The sequence below is a fragment of the Ambystoma mexicanum genome, chromosome 10 (assembly GCF_040938575.1).
Source record: "Ambystoma mexicanum isolate Mex_15411 chromosome 10, UKY_AmexF1_1, whole genome shotgun sequence".
Classification (NCBI taxonomy): domain Eukaryota; kingdom Metazoa; phylum Chordata; class Amphibia; order Caudata; family Ambystomatidae; genus Ambystoma; species Ambystoma mexicanum.
In genome coordinates, this window is record NC_090932.1 from 780,707,540 (window position 1) to 780,728,540 (window position 21,001).

A 21,001-nucleotide genomic window follows, 5' to 3' on the forward strand; every position below is an offset into this window, starting at 1 on the left:
AGGGAGGGAAGCCCTCCATGGGACCAGTGATGACAGCCTTGGGAGAATGCGGTATTCACCCCCTTCATTTCTGTCCCCTCTCTACTCTATTTCCTCTCGGTCCCCTGTGGTCTCCCACACCTCTATATACCACTGTAGAGTAAAGGACTCCATAGACTCCAATCATAATGGTACGAGCAACAGGGAGGCTTACCTAGGCGGAGTGCATACAATCACAGGCACAAAGAAGATCAACCATGGAGCCCAAAGCCCAACGCAGAACCAACATGCGCGGTATAGCTTACTAGAGGCAGCCCAGGTGATAAAAACCAAAGAAGGACTATGTACCTCGTCAAGCCAGCCCTGGAGGAGCGAGGAACGGAATGCTGGTTTCGTAGCGAGTGACATGTAGATCAGAGGACGAGACGTTCTCAGGGAGTCACAAGTGTCTCCACTAGGTCCGTGGAGCAGGACCTTGTCCAGTGTCAGGGAACGAGAAAACCTGGCCGGAGAAACTGAAGAAAGAAGCTGCGCAGTCAGGGATGAGAGTGAGAGCCTACTTCTGCAGAGCCTCAGAGAGCAGGATGCTGACTGCAGAAGCACCATAAAAGCCCCGCTCTACACCCAGGACAGACCAAGACTGCAACAGCATTAAGTAAAGGGATGCATACCAATACCCCGGAAAACCGAAAGGGATAACAAGATAAGTACAAAGGCCAGAAAGAAAGTTAAGACATATTTTATATGGAACCGTACCTGGCAGGAGAGTACACCGGGTCTGTTCAGTTGGTCAGTGGGTGAAATAGGGACAGTGGTCCCACAGAAACAAAAAACCATTGTCTGGGACCCACATGAAGTCAGGCGAGGCCCGCAAAAGCTGTAGATGGGGGTCAAGGACCCATACAAGCCCGAAGAAGCACAGAGTTACGGGGCTGATGCCCAAATCAATTTGGGGAGGTTCTGAGATAATCTAAAGGAGTCTGGGACCCACGCAGAAGAGAAAAAACTGCAGAGCGAATCTGGGAAATGGTGAAACAGCCCATAGGGTCTGGGAACCACATAAGCAAGAAAGAGAGCGGTGCAAGAAGGATCCAGTGCATGGAAAAGAGATATTTTCTTGAATTCAACTGTCAAATCTGGCACAATAGTGAACCATACTTGAGGCTACAGTAGAGAACTGTAGAAGGAACAGGGGAAGAAACTCCCCCTCTAAACTTAGGAACTGCGTTTTGTGTTCTACAGTGAAGTCTGGCAAGACAGTGAATCAGACTTGGTGTTGCATTTATAAGTTAATGAAGGAACAGGGAAGGCGACTGTGCCCTGATACTTGGGAACTGTGTTTTGCGATTTTGGAAATCTAAAGTCCAGTCTGGCAAGATAGTGAATCAGACATGACGCTGCATTTGTAAGTTGGAGAGAGCAGGGGAAGGAACTCCCCTCTCACATTTGAGAACTGTTTTTTGTATACGTTTGGAAGATCAGTTAAAGAGCAAAAACTGTTAAATTGAAGATTCACTCCTTGTGCTTTCTTAACAAGAACTCAACCATCAAATCCATATCCAGAGTGAGAGGAGCCTCCTTTTGGATCAAGAAGATATGCAGTTTTCCTTAATTAGACTATAGTCTAAGGGATGCAAATGGGTTTGGACACAGGACACTTTATTTAATGTGACATCCTGACATAGTCTTAGTATTTTTGTTGAGAAAGGGCAAGATAGGTTTTTCTTTTCTTTTACTTTTACAAAGAAGTCTTTGCCAACAAACGTGCCGCCACCATGTCAGACTCGTACTTCTCCACCCGTGCATAATCAATACTATTATTTTGTCAGGCAGCGATTTTGAAATATTTTTTGCAAAGAGTATAATTTAGTAATCTGAGCTAACAAGCCAGTTGAAAGGATCTTGGAAGACCTTGGAAGACCAAAGATTTTGTAGCATGTGTCTTGATAAGGTGTAAAATTATGTTACACAATTTTAATAAAGAAGATAATGTCTCCTGTGTGGGAGAAATAATAAAATAGGTTTAAAAAAAGATTGCTTGGTTAAGACAATTGGCCTCATTACGAGCTCAATGGTGCAGGTAAACATGACTGTAAAGTCATGGTTCTTGCTTTGCCACCTTCTTATCGCACTTACGAATCCCTTGAATGGCGGTGAAGTGCATGTTTTACCTCCTCCAAAAATCATTGGATTTACAATGGCGGAATTACTGTTGGTGGTAAATCTAACAAAATCTCCCTGGAGCTCTATTGACTCCACAAATGGAGATTAACCTTGCCATCCCCCATTCATAATCCCGTTTTTAAATCTATAGGATCAAATGGCTGTCAAACTCCTAATTAGGCCTAGCTTTTCAAGTGCTATAGAGGGCAATTCTTTCACACTGAAAACGAGGCAAAACAATTCAATTGGTAGAAACAAATTAAGTAAATGGCATAGTACGTATAAAGGCAAAATTGTCTTAATTTTTTTGTAAGGAGCCTCGTTTCCTTGTAACGTGTGTACCTCAGTAGGTGCACTGACAGTTAGCTATGGGTGGTCAATCCGAGGTGTCTGTAACAGTATGTAGCATGAGTCATTTGAGTGGGTTGCGCATGATCAAGCAAGCCTTGATGGGGCAGACAGACCCCTTTTCAGCAGTCATTTAAGGGTAATGAGATATGACCTGAACAACTCAGGCTGAGAAATATGGCTGGTGGAGGTATTTTTTATCTCTAGGGTGCTTGTTTACACTTTGGCAGGAGAACCAGGATAAAGGCCAATGTAGTAGTTGATGGAGGATGTAACCAGTGCTATAACCAAGACAACAGTTGCAATATTATATTATCCACATAAACATTAGGAACATTATGCTATCATTTTCTACCATAAAGTCATGGCTTGAAATAGTAAATCATGGTTTAGTGGATCTGCATTTGCGTCTGTATTTTAGACAGCCGGAAAAGCAATAAAAGGCATCTGCAGCAGGATTAATAACATTTATTGCATCATCAAGAATTATAATATCAGGCACCATTAGCCATAAAAGCATCAGGCAAGATTTGTAGCAATGCCCATCATCCAACACTTGCAAAACTAACCATCAGTCAAGACTAGTAACGAGTAACGGGAGGTAGGAATAGCAATAATGACCATAGGCACAACAAACCTTACATCCCAATTCACCATAGGCAGAGGAACACAACCACACACACTCGGTCACACTGCCTCCCTCCCTCAGTTTTCAGGCTCTGCTAATTATGTTTCTACATCAAGTTCAGTGCAGGCATTTAGGCCTGCCATGCTAACTGTATACCATTAGGGCCCGGTGCATGGATGTGTTTGTGATGGGGACACTACATGAAATGATATGATTGATTATTTATAACGCGCTTAATACCCAGAGGTTTCTAAGCGCGGACCCGGGGATCGAACATGTGTTGCTCCGTGTCTCCTTGCTTCCAAGGCGAGCACGTTGCCCTTCAACTATGTGCCCAAAATTTGGTTGAGTTCAAGGGTTCAGGGGTAGCACGTGCATGCAGGGGTGGACTGGGATACAAAGAAGCCCTGGAATATTTTTTCAAAGTGACCCCATATTGCACATTTTCAGCAACCCGCACCCTTTTCCAATCAAACTATTTGGAAATACTACACAAAAGATGCCCAGGGTGCAGAGGCCTACCGGGAAATCTCAAGAGTTCCCTATAGGCCAATCCAGCCCTACGTACATGCCGAGGATCATGGATACAGAGTTGAATGGTGGGTTTGTAACTCCTGTGTTAAGCCTATGGAAGTCTCAAAAAAAACACTTAGTCTGTGAAGAATGGAGGAATAGGTTCCAGTAGGTGGCAATAATAGCATCACATGTGCTTGTCATTGCATAAAGTGGTGAAATGTAATGCATTAGTAGATAGTAGAGACAGGCTGTGATTTGATTTTTGACTTTGGTAGTGCATGAGAATGTGCAGTCGAAACAGTCAATATAGATCTTGTGGGTAGGATTTAATCAGAAGATTTCGTATACACTCCTACACAGATGCCACAATCTCATGAAAGAAAACAGCAAAGTATCAGCTTTAAATTTAGTAGTGGGGGCTATGAGAGTGAGAGCCACAGTGCCTAGAAAGTTAAGAATGTAATGAGCGCTGAGTTGTTGTCTGTGTAAAATGTACATATGGTCCAATAAAATGAAGAAAGTCCGTTGGGCCTCATTACACAGAATTACCAGCAGATTACAGGTGCCAGTAAGGGCATGTAAATCCCCATTCCATGGAGTTCCATAGGAACCCATGGGGGATTACCAGCTATTTTTTGCCGATGGGGTGCTTGACTTACCGCCAGCTCTTGGGTGGAGGTAAATCAGACCACCCCACCAGCAAACTTGTAGTTCGCCTGTTCAGAAACATGCTGGTAAACTAAATTACTGGCACGTTAATTCCGGACTGGCAAACTTCTAATGAGGCCCAATGGCTTTTAATTTAATCATTGTTGGGTTCTGGTCATCCTCTTTCCTTTGTGTTGCAGAAACGTAGGTAATCTTTCCCAGATGCCACTGAACTGCTTCTATAATAGACCCAGCAATCTGGATCCATGGCTGAGACCACTTTTAAACAGGAAAAATACGCAACTGTAAGACTTTAATAAGGTGAAAAGTCTGGGACCACAGAAGAAAGGATCAAGTGACCAAGAAGTCAGTGGAACACAATGTGATGAGGAACAGAGAACAGTTGCAGTATGCCTTTCCTCTAATGGGATGTGAATATGCCGGCAAAGGAAGCGCTCGGCCACCATAGTGATTTATGAATCTCCCAACCTTCAGACCTGCAATTCAAGTAAGGTTATAATTAAATGACAGCACCATAGCCTATCAAGACAACAAAATTGAGGCCACCTAGCACTTAAATTCTTTCAAGAACCCAAGGTTGTCTATTCTATCCCATTGGCGAAAGAATCACTTACAATGTCTGGTGCTATTCATCACTAACTCTTAACCCTCTAGGTGCTAACTGTGAGAAACCTGAAGGTGTCTCACCCGCTATTTCCCGGGATCTGTCATCCAGGTGGCCAGGACACGGCCATCCCTATTGGATCCAGTTCCTGGGGTTGAACCAGTGCGGGAGGATCACCTGGTTGAGGGGTCTTCGGGAGTGGAAGTGGGACACTGAAGGTTGAGACACGGTATCCCCTTCCCTGTAAAACCTTTTCCCTATCATATTAGGTAGGATACCTTGAAGCTCCAATCCCAACCCTCTTTTCTGACACAAACACTTTCTCACAAACAGTTCATCATGAGCGACAACGGACTAACACCAGAGCCTGACATGTCCCAACACAAGGGTCAGGCAATTACTGAAAATTACACACATCTGACTTCCATCACACTTCCCCACACGGATAAAAGGCATAGCACGAAAGCATACTCTGAGCAAGGCAAAACGCACAAGGAAGCAGCAATTCCAAGATGGCAGTTTAAACCGAGAAGAAAGGCGGCGAGACCAGAGAGGACGACAAGGAGGGAACTACCCTTGCCCTTTTAGGGGAAGGACCATGACTTTCAAGAGGCCTCGAGGAAAAGAAACATAAGACCGGGAATTGCAGCTGACAAACGGTGCAGTGTGTGTCAAAAGTACAAAGGGCCCTCCCGCATTGATAGCCTAGGCGGAAAGAAGCAATTGCCGCCATGGTACTGTCCTTGACTCTGACAGCAAAGCAGCGCCAGTGAGTTCAGCACAACTGGTGACTTGGAGAAACTGATAGCAGACTGGACTTTGTTACATTCAAGGTTGCAAGCTGCAACATTGTATGAAGAAAGAGAACTTCTATGCAATTGAACTTTATGTAACCGAAATAGGTACCAGATACAGAGTGGTCCGGCGCCACATAGGCGCTCACTCAAAGGTCTCTGTTTGGTATCCAACTGAGCGTCTAAGTGTTATTGAACTGTGAAATCAAAGTGGTCCTGCAGCGTCTTAAGTTGAATCCTGTACACATTTGAAAGTCTTTGATTGCGTGTGAACAGTAATTGGTCTGAGCCCCGCTGAATAATTGTATAAAAGGGTATCTGAGCCCGGAAGAGGGGGGTTCCAGGGTGAACCACAAGTCACCCGAGAAGATATTGCTGTGGCAAGTGTGAACCCGACTGAGGGATGCCTGCAAACTAAAGTTGGTCTGAACCCGACTGAGGGAAGCTAATTGTATGAAAAAGGATCTGGGCCTGGCTGAGGGGGATCCCGAGTGAAGAGTGAATCGCCCGACTTGAATATTTGGAAAGAAACTTTTTTCATTGTTTCCGGTACATCAGGCCCTCTGAATCAAGAGACTTTGAACGTAAGAGACTTCGGCACAGAAGGCCCTAATGTTGGTAAAAGGAACTGTGACCTTGTGCCGAAGAAGCCCAAAAGTGTGCTGTGCTTGAGTGGCCTGCCTTGTCCTGTGCTAAAAACGTGCGGACTGGAGGCCATGAACATCCTAACTTATCATTTTGTGAACACATTTCTTTTTTGTCAACATTATCCCACACTATTTGAAGCATAGCGGTAAGGATTGGCAATAGTTTTATTTAGTATAGGCCCTTTTTATTTAACTATACTACACTAAGACTGTATTATTATTATTTGGTGGTCATAGCTTGCTCCCATCTTAGATTTAGGTTTAGATAGACGTTTTTCACAACCTTGATAAAGTTCAATAAACACCCTTGAACAGTGATCACTTGTGTCTATCTTAGTTTGATACCATGCTTTCTTTGCATAACATGCCCCTCCAGGGTGAAGGTTAACGCTAGTGTGCGCTGATGTGACGCTTATCTATAAAGTGGATAAAAAAGAAACCAATCCAATTTTAAAGCACCACCAACCTAACCCAAAAAGTGTACATATAAAAGTTAAACATGAATTTGAAGAAGAATACAAAATTGAGCAAGAAGGAACATGTGTTCCTTTATTTTCTTAACTCTTTGTTCTATTGATCAAAAAAATGAAAGCATAGAAAAAAAAATGTTTAGATTAAAAAAGATTCTGTATCTTTTTAGATTATCACTCATTATTGGATATTGCTGTTAGAATGATATTAATGACTAATCCTACCACAGTGCTGGTGCCTCAGTTCCCAGCCATGAAAGAAGACACCACCTTCCACCATTCCACCACACAGACCAGAACTCTGCTCTGCACCAAGGAGTGAATCGTAGACAGAGGTTCATGCACTATAGCAGCAAGAGGGTTCTGGAGCTGTGGCACAGTAGGACGGATTGGCGCAAGAGAGGAGGGCTGCTGTTTGTAGAACTCTTGTCAGTGTAGAAAATAGCTCTTGATAAGACTGTTGGAATGATTGTTATTTAAATTCTTGTTAGGCGCTACATGCCCATGGGCCTCAGAGCGCACAGAAGAGACCGGAAGGAAACCGAAGAAGTATACCGAGAGGTCAAAGACAGAGAGGCAAAAGGAAGGAGCCATTCAACTCCCCTCAGCTAATTGTTCTTATGGAGTTATTTCTCTCTACACTTTATAGTTTCCGGGGCAGTCAATTGCTAATTCAACTTCAACATGCCAAACGTATTGAAATAATCACAAAAGCTCTTCTGAATTGCAATTTATGAAAATAACCATTAAAACGACTGAATCGTCTGTTAGCATAAGAAAAAAAAACTAAAGAATCGGCATACTGCACCTGATGACATTTAAACATACTTGCATTCAGCTCAAATACTCACTAGAGGAGATAGAAATGTCGTAGAACAGTGTAATGGCGACGGTGTTTGTTTAGCGTTGTTTTCTTTCCCCATTCTCAGCATTTCTTTTTTTCAGAGAATCGACGATGATTTCTCATCAGAACAGAATTGAGCAGCTGCAAGAAGGCTTCAGACAGAAGATGCTGAACGATGATAGCTGGAGGGGAAAGGTAATCACATATTCTGGTCACTCTTTTTTATATGCTTTCTCTAATTCTATTTAATCCTATATGACATGATTTTCGTTGCTTCAGTGAATAGTGTTTAATCTCTTGTGAGTTTTGCCAGTTCCAACACGCCCATTTTTAGATTGCAAGTGATACTTGTCTTAACATTACATAATAGTAAGATTGTAATAATGCTCGCCTGCCTAAGAGAAAGCTGAAGCAAGCCTTGTGTACATTTTATTAGATATAAATCACAATGGGGGAAAAGGATTGGCTGAAGAATTGGCTGAAGGGTCTGTGCATTGGCTAGAGATCCTTTTAACTCGGGGACCATGAGTTTACCTCTTGTTTGTGTCTGCAATGAACTTCATTAATTCCATTTCATTTTGATATCAGTGTCAATTAACTATCACAACTAGTAAAATTGCCACTTCTTTGGGGAAGAGAGATAGATCATGCAGCCTGAGCTACCATGTTATCCAGTCGAGTTGTTCTACCGAAAGCAGACTAAAGGTAGATATGAGGAATGGTTTTGCTAGTTCACACTGATTATCCCCATACTGCACCAGCAACGCTTGTCACACAGAATGTCATTTGGGTCCTTTTCATAGGAAATATAATCCCACAACTATTGCAGATGTGTGTGATGGATCAATCTCATAAGAGTCAGGCGTGTTCACTCTCTAGGGGCTCACATTAACCATGTGAATTCCATAAACCTGACCCTGATCCCTTGTTTATCCTGGCAGTGATGTCATCATGACTCCACAAAACCCAGAGTGAGGTCAGAGAATATGAGGATGCTCTGTGGTTTATGGATCATTTAAATGTGACAGTTGGTTTTGGGACTAAGCAGCGTTTGTGCCATGGGGCCGTTGTGCTACAATTGTCATAAAGCGCAACATACATAGCATAAACAGCTTCTTAGTGTAAATACTCATTTGCATGTTTGTAAGGGCCAGAATGGCTTGCATACAAGTTTGAAAAGATAAGGCAGTTTCCAGTATATCCCCTTACCAGTACGTGGCTCTTCAGCTGGAAAGCTGCTTATGGAGTTTAAACACACCTGATTTACAGTTCTGTGTTCTAGTAGAATGACACCATTTATTCAGCAGTTTCTAGAAGTTGTGAAAGAAACTGTTGTGATGAAGGTACCAGTACGCGTGGTGTCTCTTCCACCTGTCTCTTGTGCAAAGTCAAGCCGTCTGCACTCTGGTACACACCTGAGCTTGCCGCCAACAACTACTTGAACCACTTGATTAGATCCCATAGAAAGCAGTGGCACAAGGACTGCAGCTCAGTGGATTTCACACCATCAAATCCCTGTGCACCCGAGGGGCGTGGCCAACAGCAAAGCCATGAAGACGTGAGTCTGCTTTGCTCCGCTGGCCGCCTGAAATATCCTGAGAAATCCAGCCTGGATCCCACAAAATAACCGAAATCCAAACAGCCCTGCTTGGAGGAGTAGACCTGCAGCACAATCCTGTGTGTCTGCGTGGCTCAGGGAGTCCGCAGGGCCGTCCTACGGTGGATTGAACTTGAAGGCGTAGTGAGACGAAGCCCACAAAAAATGGCCATGGTGTGACTCCTAGGAAAAGAGGACCGTGCGGCGGTCCGGAGTGCCGAGAGACGGCAACCTTCCACAGCCCTGCAATCGGACTGAGCGTCCCACGCACATCCTGCGCACACCCTGCAGGCCTCCCGTGCTGTGCTGCTGCCGTAGGGCGAGACACGGCCGCGGAGTAGACAGAGGGAGGGGGTGCCGCTACCGGGACCTGTGGACTAGCAACCCAGCAGAACCAGGAGCAACACGACAGCGCAGTTGCTGGTGGACCGTGGGGACATCTTCCATACCCCCCAATGTCCAGGAAGTGGGGATCCACGGGACAGCCTCGCCCCATGCTATTACACGCAACGGTGCTGTTGATGGACCGGAGGATGATAGCCTGACCCGTGGGCCCTGAGTGAACAGCAGACCAGCATTGTTTTCCGGCACCAGGGCGCAGCTCACCGACGGTGCACCGGCTCGGGACCTTTTCCCAGTGACTGCCACCAACACGCTAGATCCTGGGACCCGTGACAGGACCCAGGACGTGCCGTACTGAAAGAGGTTGCGTACCTTGCAGGGGGGCGACCGGACGGCCACTAGGCCCCACACGTGGGTGATAACCAATGGAGAAGTGAACAGGAGATGGACACAACCGCCAAGCAAACTGCATGCGACCTACCACCATAAGAGGTGCGCCATTTGCGTAGCATTCCTGCTGCGGGGGGAGAGGAACGACTGGCACGGAACAGCCTGCTGACGCAGTGGAGTAGACCAGAGGCGCTGCACACGACACTGCCTGAAGATCGCCAGGTATAGACACTGGCTCTTCTCACGCATCCACTGGTCACTCGTCTGGGTCCCCCCGAGACTCTGGGAGCACACATAAAATAATGAAATCAGCGCAAGGCAAGTCACAAAATAATTTGTACCACAATTAGAAGCACAGCTGCCATTAACACCCCGAGCTGTGAGGGGGCGTGGCTAACTGGCCATGGAATAGGACGTGCTGTGTGAGGAGCTCCTGATGATCCGACTCTATTTTTGCCAAATTTACCTGCTGAAACTGCAACGAGCGCCTAGAACTTTGAGGATCAGGTGTCGGAAGCCGCACGCTAAGTGAAGTTCGCTTGAGAAGTCCATAGTCCCCGAGAATCGTGAGATATACATGGTTTTGTCGGTGCGACTGTGTGGCTGCTTCGACACCAAGATGGCGGCTAACAAAGGAAAGGCCTCTGAGGAGAAACGAAACTGATTCCCCGGACCTGCGGGACACGGCTGCAGTAAATTGCCTGGAGAAGTACCACAATTGGGTGATATGGCAGAGTGGTCGAACCCATGAGAGCGCCCGGCCTGACATATGCGAATGGAGCCTCGGCGATCTGACCGCAGGAGGAGATGACACTGGATGCTTGGGTGACGAGGCCTAGGAAAGTTGCATGGGGAGTGTGAGGCCATAGCCCATCCGCAAGACAATTCGAAGTGCCATCTCGAATGTGCATTAGGTGACCTGGAAGCCGGACCATTGTCGGACCGAGGACGGTGCGACAGCAGCACTAAAGCGGAGGGGTACAGGAGCAGCGGGAAGCGCCATGTCGGCAAAAGGGTTGAGAGTCAAGACCAAGCAACCCACGATGGAGACTTTCACGAGAACGCAACGGACTCCCTCAACATCAGTACAGAGCGCGATCGACACCCCTGCGGAGGATGCCCCCGAAGGGGATAAGCACCAGATCCTAGAAGCCATAACGGGGCTAAGCGCTAAATGGGACTTGGCAATGGCAGATCTACGCACAGCTCTGGAGAATAAGATCGATGCTGTGGCTACAGAACTCGCCCTGCTACGTCAAGATGTTAGGGCGCTTGCAGAAAGGACCAGCGGTTTGAAAAGTGGGGTGAAGATTAATACCGATGTTAGCACGAGCAATGCGAAGGAGATTCATGTCTTAAAACAACAGGTCGCTAACTTGGAAAACCGTGTGGAAGAGGCGGAAGGAAGGGCGAGGAGAAACAACATACGCGTGGTTAGCCTTCCGGAGGAAGAAGAAGGCCAAGAACCCACAAACTATGTTGAAAACATGATCCTGCAAGGGATCGGAGCTGGTAATCTTTCGCAGGGATTTACGGTGGAGAGGGCGCACCGCGCCCTGATGAGGAAACCCCGGCTGGGGCCCCCGCCAAGACCGATCATCGCGAAGATCCTGAATTACAGGGACAGAGAAAAGATCCTCGAATATTTTCGTTAGGGCGGCGCGATTGAGAGAGCATCCACCAACATCACAGCATATCCGGACTACACGATGCTGGTACAGAGGCAGAGATACAGCTACGTAGCCGTCAAAAGGAGGCTGGGGGCAGCAGGAATCAGATATATGCTTCTGTACCCGGCACGATTTAAAGTGCTACATAAGAACAAAGCGCTATTTTTCGATACCCCTGAGGATGTTGTCGCATGGCTGGACCTGCAGGGCTGCCCGAAACAAGAAGCGGATCGGGATCGGCAGGATCATACCAAATGAAGATTCAGGAAGGAGAAGGACCCTGATTGTATGCAGAAGCTGTGACTAACTGAACTTTGTACACAATCTGAGCCTGGTGCTCGATTCGGACTGGAATATAGTGAGTGTAACTGTAATCGGTTACGGTTTGGCAATTGAATGTGTAATGTTTTTTGAAAGGAGTAACAGAATGCAGACGACCTACCCCAATAGACTATTAGTTTCAGCGGCCATTAGGGCGGCTTTATCCTACTGAGCCCTGAGTAGAAGCTTGCGCTCGGCAGGGCTAGATGTGGGGGTGCCTGAGATCCAGGAATGGAGCTGGGCAACGGTTGGGGAGGGTATTGTTGGGGGAGGGGTGGGTGGGCAGAAGGTTGGAGGATGGGGAGTTGAGTGTGTGTGTGGTTATGGGGAGGTTAAGTTTTGTTTCGAGCCTATTTGGAAGAATCAGGTTGTGGTACTTGCGGTGCATTAAGGGACGTAATCGATGGAGGATCGGGTGGGTGCTTATTAACGACCTATGGGGGACCTCAGGATAATAACGTGGAACGTCAGGGGCCTAAACAGCTACCTGAAAAGAAACAAGATCATGATGTATCTGAAAAGGCAGAAAATAGACATCGCATTACTACAGGAAACGTACTTGACGCGGGAGAAGTTGGACCTAGTTAAGAGAAAGTGGAAAGGGACCGTAGTGGGCTCGCCATACTCTACATATGCCCGGGGGGTGCTAATCTGGGTGACACCGCATGTCCCGTTCAAATTGACACAAGAGGTGGTTGAAATGGATGGAAGGATGGCTATACTGCGGGGGCTGGTGGAGAGCAGGGAGGTATGCATAGTAAACACGTATGCCCCCAACCAAAATGCAGCAGCATACTTCAGAGCCCTGTGTACCAATCTTAGTACGTGAATGCGGAGCACAGTGATCTGGGGCGGGGACTTCAATTGTGTGTTGGACCCGGTGGTGGACAGGTCAGATGACAGGGTGGGTAAGCCTAGCCCAGCGGCGAGAGCGTTGCGGATGCTGCTAACTGATTTTGGCTTTACAGATGCGTGGAGGATGAAACATCCCACTGAGAGGCAATACTCACACTATTCAGCCCTGCACCAACTGCACACTAGGCTCGATTACGTCTTTGTCACAGCAGATGTGATGTCCGAGATTACTCAAACTGAATACAAGGCCAGGGTCCTCTCGGATCATTCGCCCCTGATCCTCGGATGGCAATATTGCCCCCCCGAGGGCGAAAATCCCTACATGGCGCCTCCGAGCGGAGGCGCTCAAAGATCCAATCTTTAGAGAAGATATAAGGGAGGAGATTACTAACTTTTTTGTGGAAAAATACTGGAAGTGTTGACTCTGCGGGCACACTATGGGAAGCTTTTAAGGTGGTGGGGGGCGGCCATTGCTAAGTCAAGTGGGTTACAGGGTGGGGTCTTGGCTGACCTACAGAGGGCGGAAACTGAGCTAGAAACAACGTTAAAGAGCGAAGATGTAGACACGGAGCTGGTACTCCAACTACAGCAACAATGTGCAGGGCATTGGGAAAGACTCTGCAATCTCAATTATAAGAAATATGTTGAGAGGCAGCACGCGGGGGGAGACAAGACAGGCCGCCTTTTGGCCTGGCTATACAAAAGCGAGACCCCTAAGGCTCCAATTAGGACTATATTAGGGAGGACGGAGAAGAGGTGGCCCGCAAGAAGGGGTTAACAAAGAATTTGTGGAATATTACAGTGTGCTGTACAGAGATGATGAGACAGGCGACCAGCGCACGATAACCGAAACGTTAGAAGACAGGGCTGCCCAAGATAAGCAACGAAGAGAGGGAGGAGTTAGATGAGCCAATCACGTTGGAGGAATTAGAAGAGGTAGTAAAGCAGCTGCCCACTTGTAAGGCCCCAGGGGCAGATGGGTTCCCCAGCGAATTTTATAAAGTATACAAGGAGGAAATCCTCCCCACAATGCTGGACATGTTGAATGAAGCGTTTGAGATAGGACGGTTGCCTGAGTCACTTAGGGAGGCGATTATAATACCGCTGCCCAAGCCCAATAAACCGGAGCACAGATGTGGTTCCTAAAGGCCCCTGTCGATGCTCAATCAAGACAGCAAGATTCTCATAGCTGTCCTTGCAAATCGATTGCGGAAAGTGATTGGCTGACTCATACATCCTGATCAGACGGGTTATGTCCCGAGCAGGAACATTTCACACAACCATAGGCGACTTCATCGGGTGGTCGAATGGGGTAATAAGAACAAGGGTGAGATGGCAATAGTGTCTCTAGATGCAGTCAAGGCTTTTGATTCGGTCAAGTGGTCATGGCTATTGGCTGCTTTGGAAGGGTATGGGATGGGGCCGTGCTATATCAGGTGGGCCAAGATGTTGTATAGTGAGCCGCTTGCCAGGGTCCGAACTGGAGCGGTGATATCCGAAAGATGGCAACTTGGCAGAGGCACCAGACAAGGGTGCCCCTGGTCCCCGATGCTTTACATATTGGCCCTGGAGCCTTTGGCAATATGCCTTAGGGCACAGTATGAGACGATGGCATTGAGGTGGGAGGGGAACGACACTTGATATTCTTGTACGCGGACGATCTGTTGTACTTGCAATACCCAGAAGAAAATCTCTTATACATATTTGAAGTGATGGAAAGGTATGAAGAGTTGTCGGGCATCTCGGTGAACCCCCAAAAGTCTGTCATATTCCCATTAGGTAGCTATAAGGGGATTCCTGCAGAAGGATTACCGGTGCTACAGGTACCGTGGGCAACAAGCTCTTTTCGCTATTTGGGCGTAGATATATATCACAGGGCGCAAGATGAACACAGACACAATACGGAAGTAGCCGTCGAGAAAATCAGAAACAGTATGCAGTTCTGGGCAAGGTTGCCCTTGGCGATGATGGGGTGGGGGGCTATTCTCAAGATGATAGTTCTGCCCAGGATTTTGCATTACTTTAGTAATATCCCAAACATAATACCCAAGAAGGTTTTTAGTAAATTGAACAGCATGTGTAGGGATTTCTTGTGGCACGGTACCCGAAATAGGGTGGTGTTCTGGAAACTGCAGAACTTTTATGAAAAAGGAGGTATTAGACTGCCCAATTTCGAGGTTTATTATTTGGTGGGACAGTTGCGATATGTGGTTAAGTGGCTTTCCGATGAAGCGACCCCTGAGCACAGGGTGCTTGGGCAGGACTGTACCCCGTTTTATTTGAAAGAAATGATCTGGCTGTCCGAAACTGAAATGAGGGGGCGCCCTGCGATGTTGAAGCTTGGGTGGAAAATTTGGCGTAGGGCTTGTCGCCTAATGGAGATCCCATACCCGTGCCTCCCGCAAATACCGTTGGTTGCTTTGACAGGAGGGGATGATCAGCTAAGGGCGATTGTTAGGACCTACTGGGAATCGGTGGGGCTGGCAACGCTAGGTGATGTTTGGCAGGAGGGATCCGTTAAGGAGTTTACAGAACTCAACAAAGAGGCGGTGCTACACACGGGGCGATATGTCACATACATTAGATTGGTGCGGATGATTAAGAGCATCTGGCCAGAAACAGTTTTGATAGAAGAACCAGATGCAGTTTTGGAAGCAATGTATGATATGTCTGAGGGGGTCATGAGATCTCGAGACTGTATGAGATGGTGATGGCTAAGGTGGGTAAAGATCTGACGCATCTGAGACTGGACTGGGAGATGGAAGTGGGGGCCCCGATGGAGGACGGGATGTGGGAGAATGCCCTGGGTTACCACAAAAAAGTATCTAGAAACGCCAGATTAAAACAAATTCAGTTGTATGTAACGCATAGGGCATACATGACCCCCTTGAAGATATCTAAGTTCCGAAACGCTGGAGTACAAGTGTGTCCTAAATGTAACCTGGAAAACGCTGACATGACACACATGTTTTGGTCGTGCCCGATTATTAGGTGCTACTGGAGTGATGTGGCACAGAAACTGACCGATAAAGGGGTTACTCTTATCGTAGACACGGCTTGGGCCTGCTTACTGGGCGGGTTCCCTAGGCCACGGAAACTCAAACATATTGAGAAACAAAGAAATCTGGCGTATGTGCTTGCGAAATGCAGTATTGCCATGGGGTGGAAGAAATGCCACAAACCTAAGGTGGATGTATGGTGGAAGGACTTACAGAAATGGGAGGAGGCTGAAACGGTGGCATGGCAAGATGCAAGTAGCTGGGCTGATGAGGGGGAGGTGGGCACCTTATTGGCCTGGAAAACGCTAATAACAGAATTGTGTGGAGTAATATCAAATCCAACAGACTCCGGAGAGAACGAAACTCGGCCGCATGTGCCAAACACTGAAAGAGATGGACAAATAGGCTCACGGGTGGAGGGAGGGATAATGGGAGCAGTGACTACGATAACTTGATGTGTAATTGAACCATTATGATTATGCTGCTTGTTTGGTTTTCATTGTTTTGTTTGTATAAAATCAATAAAAGAAATAACAAAAAAAAAACACCCCGAGCTGTCACGGCCCGCAAGATGCTACTGCCCAGCACCACGGTGCCCCTCAGAACGCAGCATGGGGTTGGCCGGGGTGATGTGGTGACCGTCCAAACAGCCGGCGATCGAGTGGCATATCTAACTCCAATGGTGGACCGCTCACCCTGCCTTGGTACGGCAGGTGCTGCGCACCTGGCGCCGACTGCACACAGAGCTGCCGGGGCCCCTCTGACAACCCTGCAAGTCCGGGGGTAGAGATAGCACCAAAGCCCCAACAGCAGTAGTCATTAGTGAGGGGTTACCAGCGGAAAACCCTGTGACCGCAAAAGCAAAAGTGAACACAAACACTGGCACTGGGCCAGCGCGAAGCGAGTCACCGACCGCCTTCCCACAGTGTGAGTACAGACGGACGACATGTGCCTGACCGCAACAAAGACCAGCTATACGCAGGAAGGCCGGTCAACAACTGCCTACAGAAATCTACAAGCTGCAGCCCAGGCCGGAGAACTGAGGTGATACTCCCAGGCACTATCACATAGATAACCATAAACACAGGCTTTGCACCTCTGGCAAGGGATGGAGCGAGCACATCACACGAAGCCAGCATTTATCATGGGCAAGGACAAATTAAAGAAACACTCCATGCAGAGCAGAATAGACCAATTCACGATGAAACCTACGCAGAACCGCGAGGAGCCTGACTTGAACAACAATGTCAGTACTGTCGAGAATGCCCTGTCCTTGAAAGACGTCATGGCAGCCATAGCAGATTCGCAGGCTTACACGGAACAGAAGATGGACGGTATAAGTATGGATGTCTCACTCCTGCAACACGATTTGCAAAAACTGACTTCCCGGACAGGAGAGGCAGAGCAGGCATCGCAGATGCAGAAGACGGCATACAGGGATTACGACAACAACTAGAGGGTGTCAAGTCGAGGCTCAAAATGATGGAAGACTGAGTGGATGAGGGAGAAGGGCGCTTGAGGCGCAAAAATGTCAGGATTCTAGGCCTACCGGAAAACACGGAAGGGCCGAGTATGGAGCTCTTCTTAGAGCAATGGATTACACACATGTTTGAACCAGACTCCTTCTCAAAATTCTTTTCCATCGAGCGAGCGCACCGAATGCCAACAGGCAAACCAATCCCTGGTGCCCCACCACGTACAGTAATAGCAAAGCTCCTTAATTACAGGGACCGAGATACACTCATGCAAAGGGCATGCGCTAAAGGCACTCTGACTTACAACGGCTCCAAAATAGCTTTCTTCCCTGATTATACAAGGGAAGTACAAAAGGCCAAGCAATCCTTCGACCAACTCAAGCGGCAACTGCAATTGCTCAACGTGAAGTATAGACTGATGTTCCCAGCTCAATTGAAGATATACCACAAAGGCACAACAGTCCACTTTACTGACCCCAAAGAAGCGTGGAAGTGGGCAGAACTTCACATTGACGGGACTGGCAGGCCATCCGCAATAATAGTGGTGGATCCCAACACGCCCGCCCTGACCGTAGACCAATACCACAGCATCCACCGGTCGCTGACCCACCAGGAGAAGTGGAAGATTGAATGTGGAACCCCTTCAGCTTCTGGGACCCCCCTGAGCCCCTCCCCGAAAGTATGCCATGTTGGAAACTCTCTGTGCTGAGTGCTGTTAATTCACAGAGAAATAGAAGCTGTGGTGAAAGATAGGCGGCCAAGAAAGAAACCGCCTCCTGTGGAGTTTGTTTGACTTGTATTGTTTTTGATATAGTCGGATGTAGTGGCAGTTGCTCCCTGACGATCGTTCGGGCGACAGATCCTTCGAGTTGGGATGAAGTATGGGGTGCGGGGTGGGGAATGGGACATTTGTTGCAGTTCAAAACATAATATGTTTGCTGGAAAATGGAGGAAAGTGTAAGGTTTAATTAGGGTTCTAATGGGGCACCCACAAAGACAGACAACACATGTCCGTTACCTTTATGACATGGCTCTGCAATGCTATATACCTGGTCGATACTGCGCCCGCGCCTTAGCTAGCGACACTGGCCTATATCCACGATGAACAGATGGCCTCACATAAAAAAACCTCTTGTGTCCTGAAACTCCTAACCTGGAATGTTAACGGTCTGGGCAATAGCCTAAAGAGGAGACTGGTTCTACAGTCCCTGAATAGACACACCCGGAATATAGTCTTCCTAACTGAAACACACTTGGCAGGCACGACCTGTAGTTTCTTCAAACACACTAACTATCGAACTGCCCTACAGGCCGGTTTCACTATGGACTCAGAGGGTGCTGATCCTAATACATAAAAACTCCCCTTCACCCTCGTGAAAGTACTGTAGGATACTAGCGGCAGATACACATATGTCACGAGTTTATTATGGAACAAACAAATCTCCCTGATGGCAGTTTATTCCCTCCCCTATGCTGCTTGCATCACTGATACAAGATGTCATGCCACTACTGGTGGACAACGCAGCAGACATCCTGATTCTAGGAGGGGACTTTAATGAGGTCATAGACGTCACCCTAGACCGCACACACCTACGTGGGCGGGATCCAAACGCACGCATCAAACTCGCCACCTTTACTGAAGCAATGGGAGTTCAGGATGTATGGCGCGACTTAAAACCTGGTAAAAGGGAATACTAATACCACTCAGGCGTACACGACTCTCTGTCACGGTTAGATTATTTTCTCCTCCCAGTAACTGTAATACACATGGAAACTCGGGCACACTTTCTCCCAAGGGTTATCTCGGATCACTCCCCCTTGCTCATAGAGATTGAGACCGAAACGCCTCGCCCGACACCGATCTGGCGGCTGAACAGCTACTATCTGGGTTTCCCAGAACTAATTGAACGTATGCAGTCTGCTACTGCGTCATACTTTGAATTGAATACATGGTCTGTGGATAATGCAACAACACTGTGGGAAGCATACAAACCTGTGCTCCGGGGAGAAATTATCTCCTGGACCACCGCCCAGAAGAAAGCCCACTTGAAATCAGTACAAGAAGCGGAGGACAAGGTTAGACAGGTAGAGGAAGCACACCTTACAGATGGGCAGCAACATACACACAGAGCCCTGGGCCTGGCCCAGAAACAACTGCAAAACATTGCTTTGGATAACGCCAGGCAGGCTCACAATACCATGAGAGTCAGAATTTACGAAACTGGTGATAAAGCAGGGAAAATGCTAACATCGATAGAGCGGAGGGATGGAGGCCATAGACAGGTGAGAGCGATCACACCCGACGATACCGGCCCGCTCCTCACGGAATTCGCAAAGTATTATGCAGACCTGTACCGAACCCCAGAAGCCCCTCCAGATTCTGGACACCATCACACTCCCCTCCTTGAGTGCCATACAACAAGCCTCCCTAGAAACTGAAATTACAGAGGACGAGGCACTGTCGGCACTGGCACAACTCCAATCCGGGAAAGCACCAGGCCCGAATGGTTTTCCAGTTGAGACCTGGAAAAACGTGGGAGGCGCTGAACTAGCCCCGCATCTCTTAAATATGTATTGGCAGGTAAGGGAACTGGGCAGCCTGTCGGAAGACCTTAGGACGGCCACCATAATAGTTATACCCAAGGAGGGCAAACCGCCAGACAAATGCAGCTTGCATAGGCTGATCTCCCTAATCAACGGGGAGGCAAAAATCCTTGCCAAGGTTCTGGCATCACGCCTGCAACATGTTAAAACTACCCTAATACACCCTGACCAATATGGCTTTATGCCCGAAAGATACACGAGAATGAACATACGTATATTACATCTGGCAATGGAACGCATGCAATCATCTCGATACCACTTGGCACTATTAGCAATAGATTTCGAAAAGGCATTCGATTCGGTTTACTGGGAAGCAGTGTGGGAGATAATGCGCAGGATGGGATTTGGAAAACAGTTTCTGGGGTGGGTACAACTTCTATATAGCTCCCCCATGGCTAGAACCAGAGTGAACAGTTGGGCATCATGGCCTTTCGAGCTAGGAAGAGGGACACGGCAGGGCTTCCCTCTATCTGCGCTAATCTTCGCATTGGCAATAGAGCCCTTGGCAGTTCTGTTGCAGGACACTCGGATGTGGAGCAGTTTCCCCGGTCCGTCAGGATGGGAAGACCGGGTATCTCTTTATGCAGACCATCCACTCTTATACCTCAAAAACTCTGCTGTTGCATGCCCCGTGTTGACAGAACTCCTGAAACAGTATGAGGCCTTTAGCGGCCTCAGAGTAAACTGGGCCAAATCAATCCTTTTTCCACTCAATGAACTGACCGAAAGCCTCCCATAGGATTGTCCATACAGAGTGGAGCGAATTCACTTCCGATATCTAGGTATCCGAGTCTCACGAGACCTCGCAGACTACACATCCGACAACCTCCAACCGATCATAGACAGATTCACAAGAGATGTCCAGCATTGGATGTCCCTACCCTTGACCCTCCTGGGACGGGCTTCATTGTTAAAAAAGTTAACACTTCCCCGCTTCCTGTAAATCCTACAGAACGCCCCGCTCCATATCCCGACCCGGGCATTCCAGATAATAGACAGCACACTTAGGAAACTTCTATGGGGTGGTGGGCAACTGAGGATAGCGCTTCAAACACTCCTATCTGGGAAGGCGGTATTGGCCTACAT

At 47.6% G+C, this 21,001-nt stretch overlaps 1 protein-coding gene across 2 annotated transcripts in view; it reads left to right on the forward strand.

Annotated features, from left to right (window-relative positions):
• Positions 1–21,001, forward strand: part of LEKR1 (leucine, glutamate and lysine rich 1) — a 1,355,278-nt gene that overhangs the window by 1,286,127 nt on the left and 48,150 nt on the right. For both annotated transcript variants that reach the window (XM_069618435.1, XM_069618434.1), the window contains one exon: positions 7,764–7,857. In XM_069618435.1, coding sequence (XP_069474536.1) covers positions 7,764–7,857 — 94 coding nt within the window. The remainder of the gene's footprint in view (positions 1–7,763; positions 7,858–21,001) is intronic.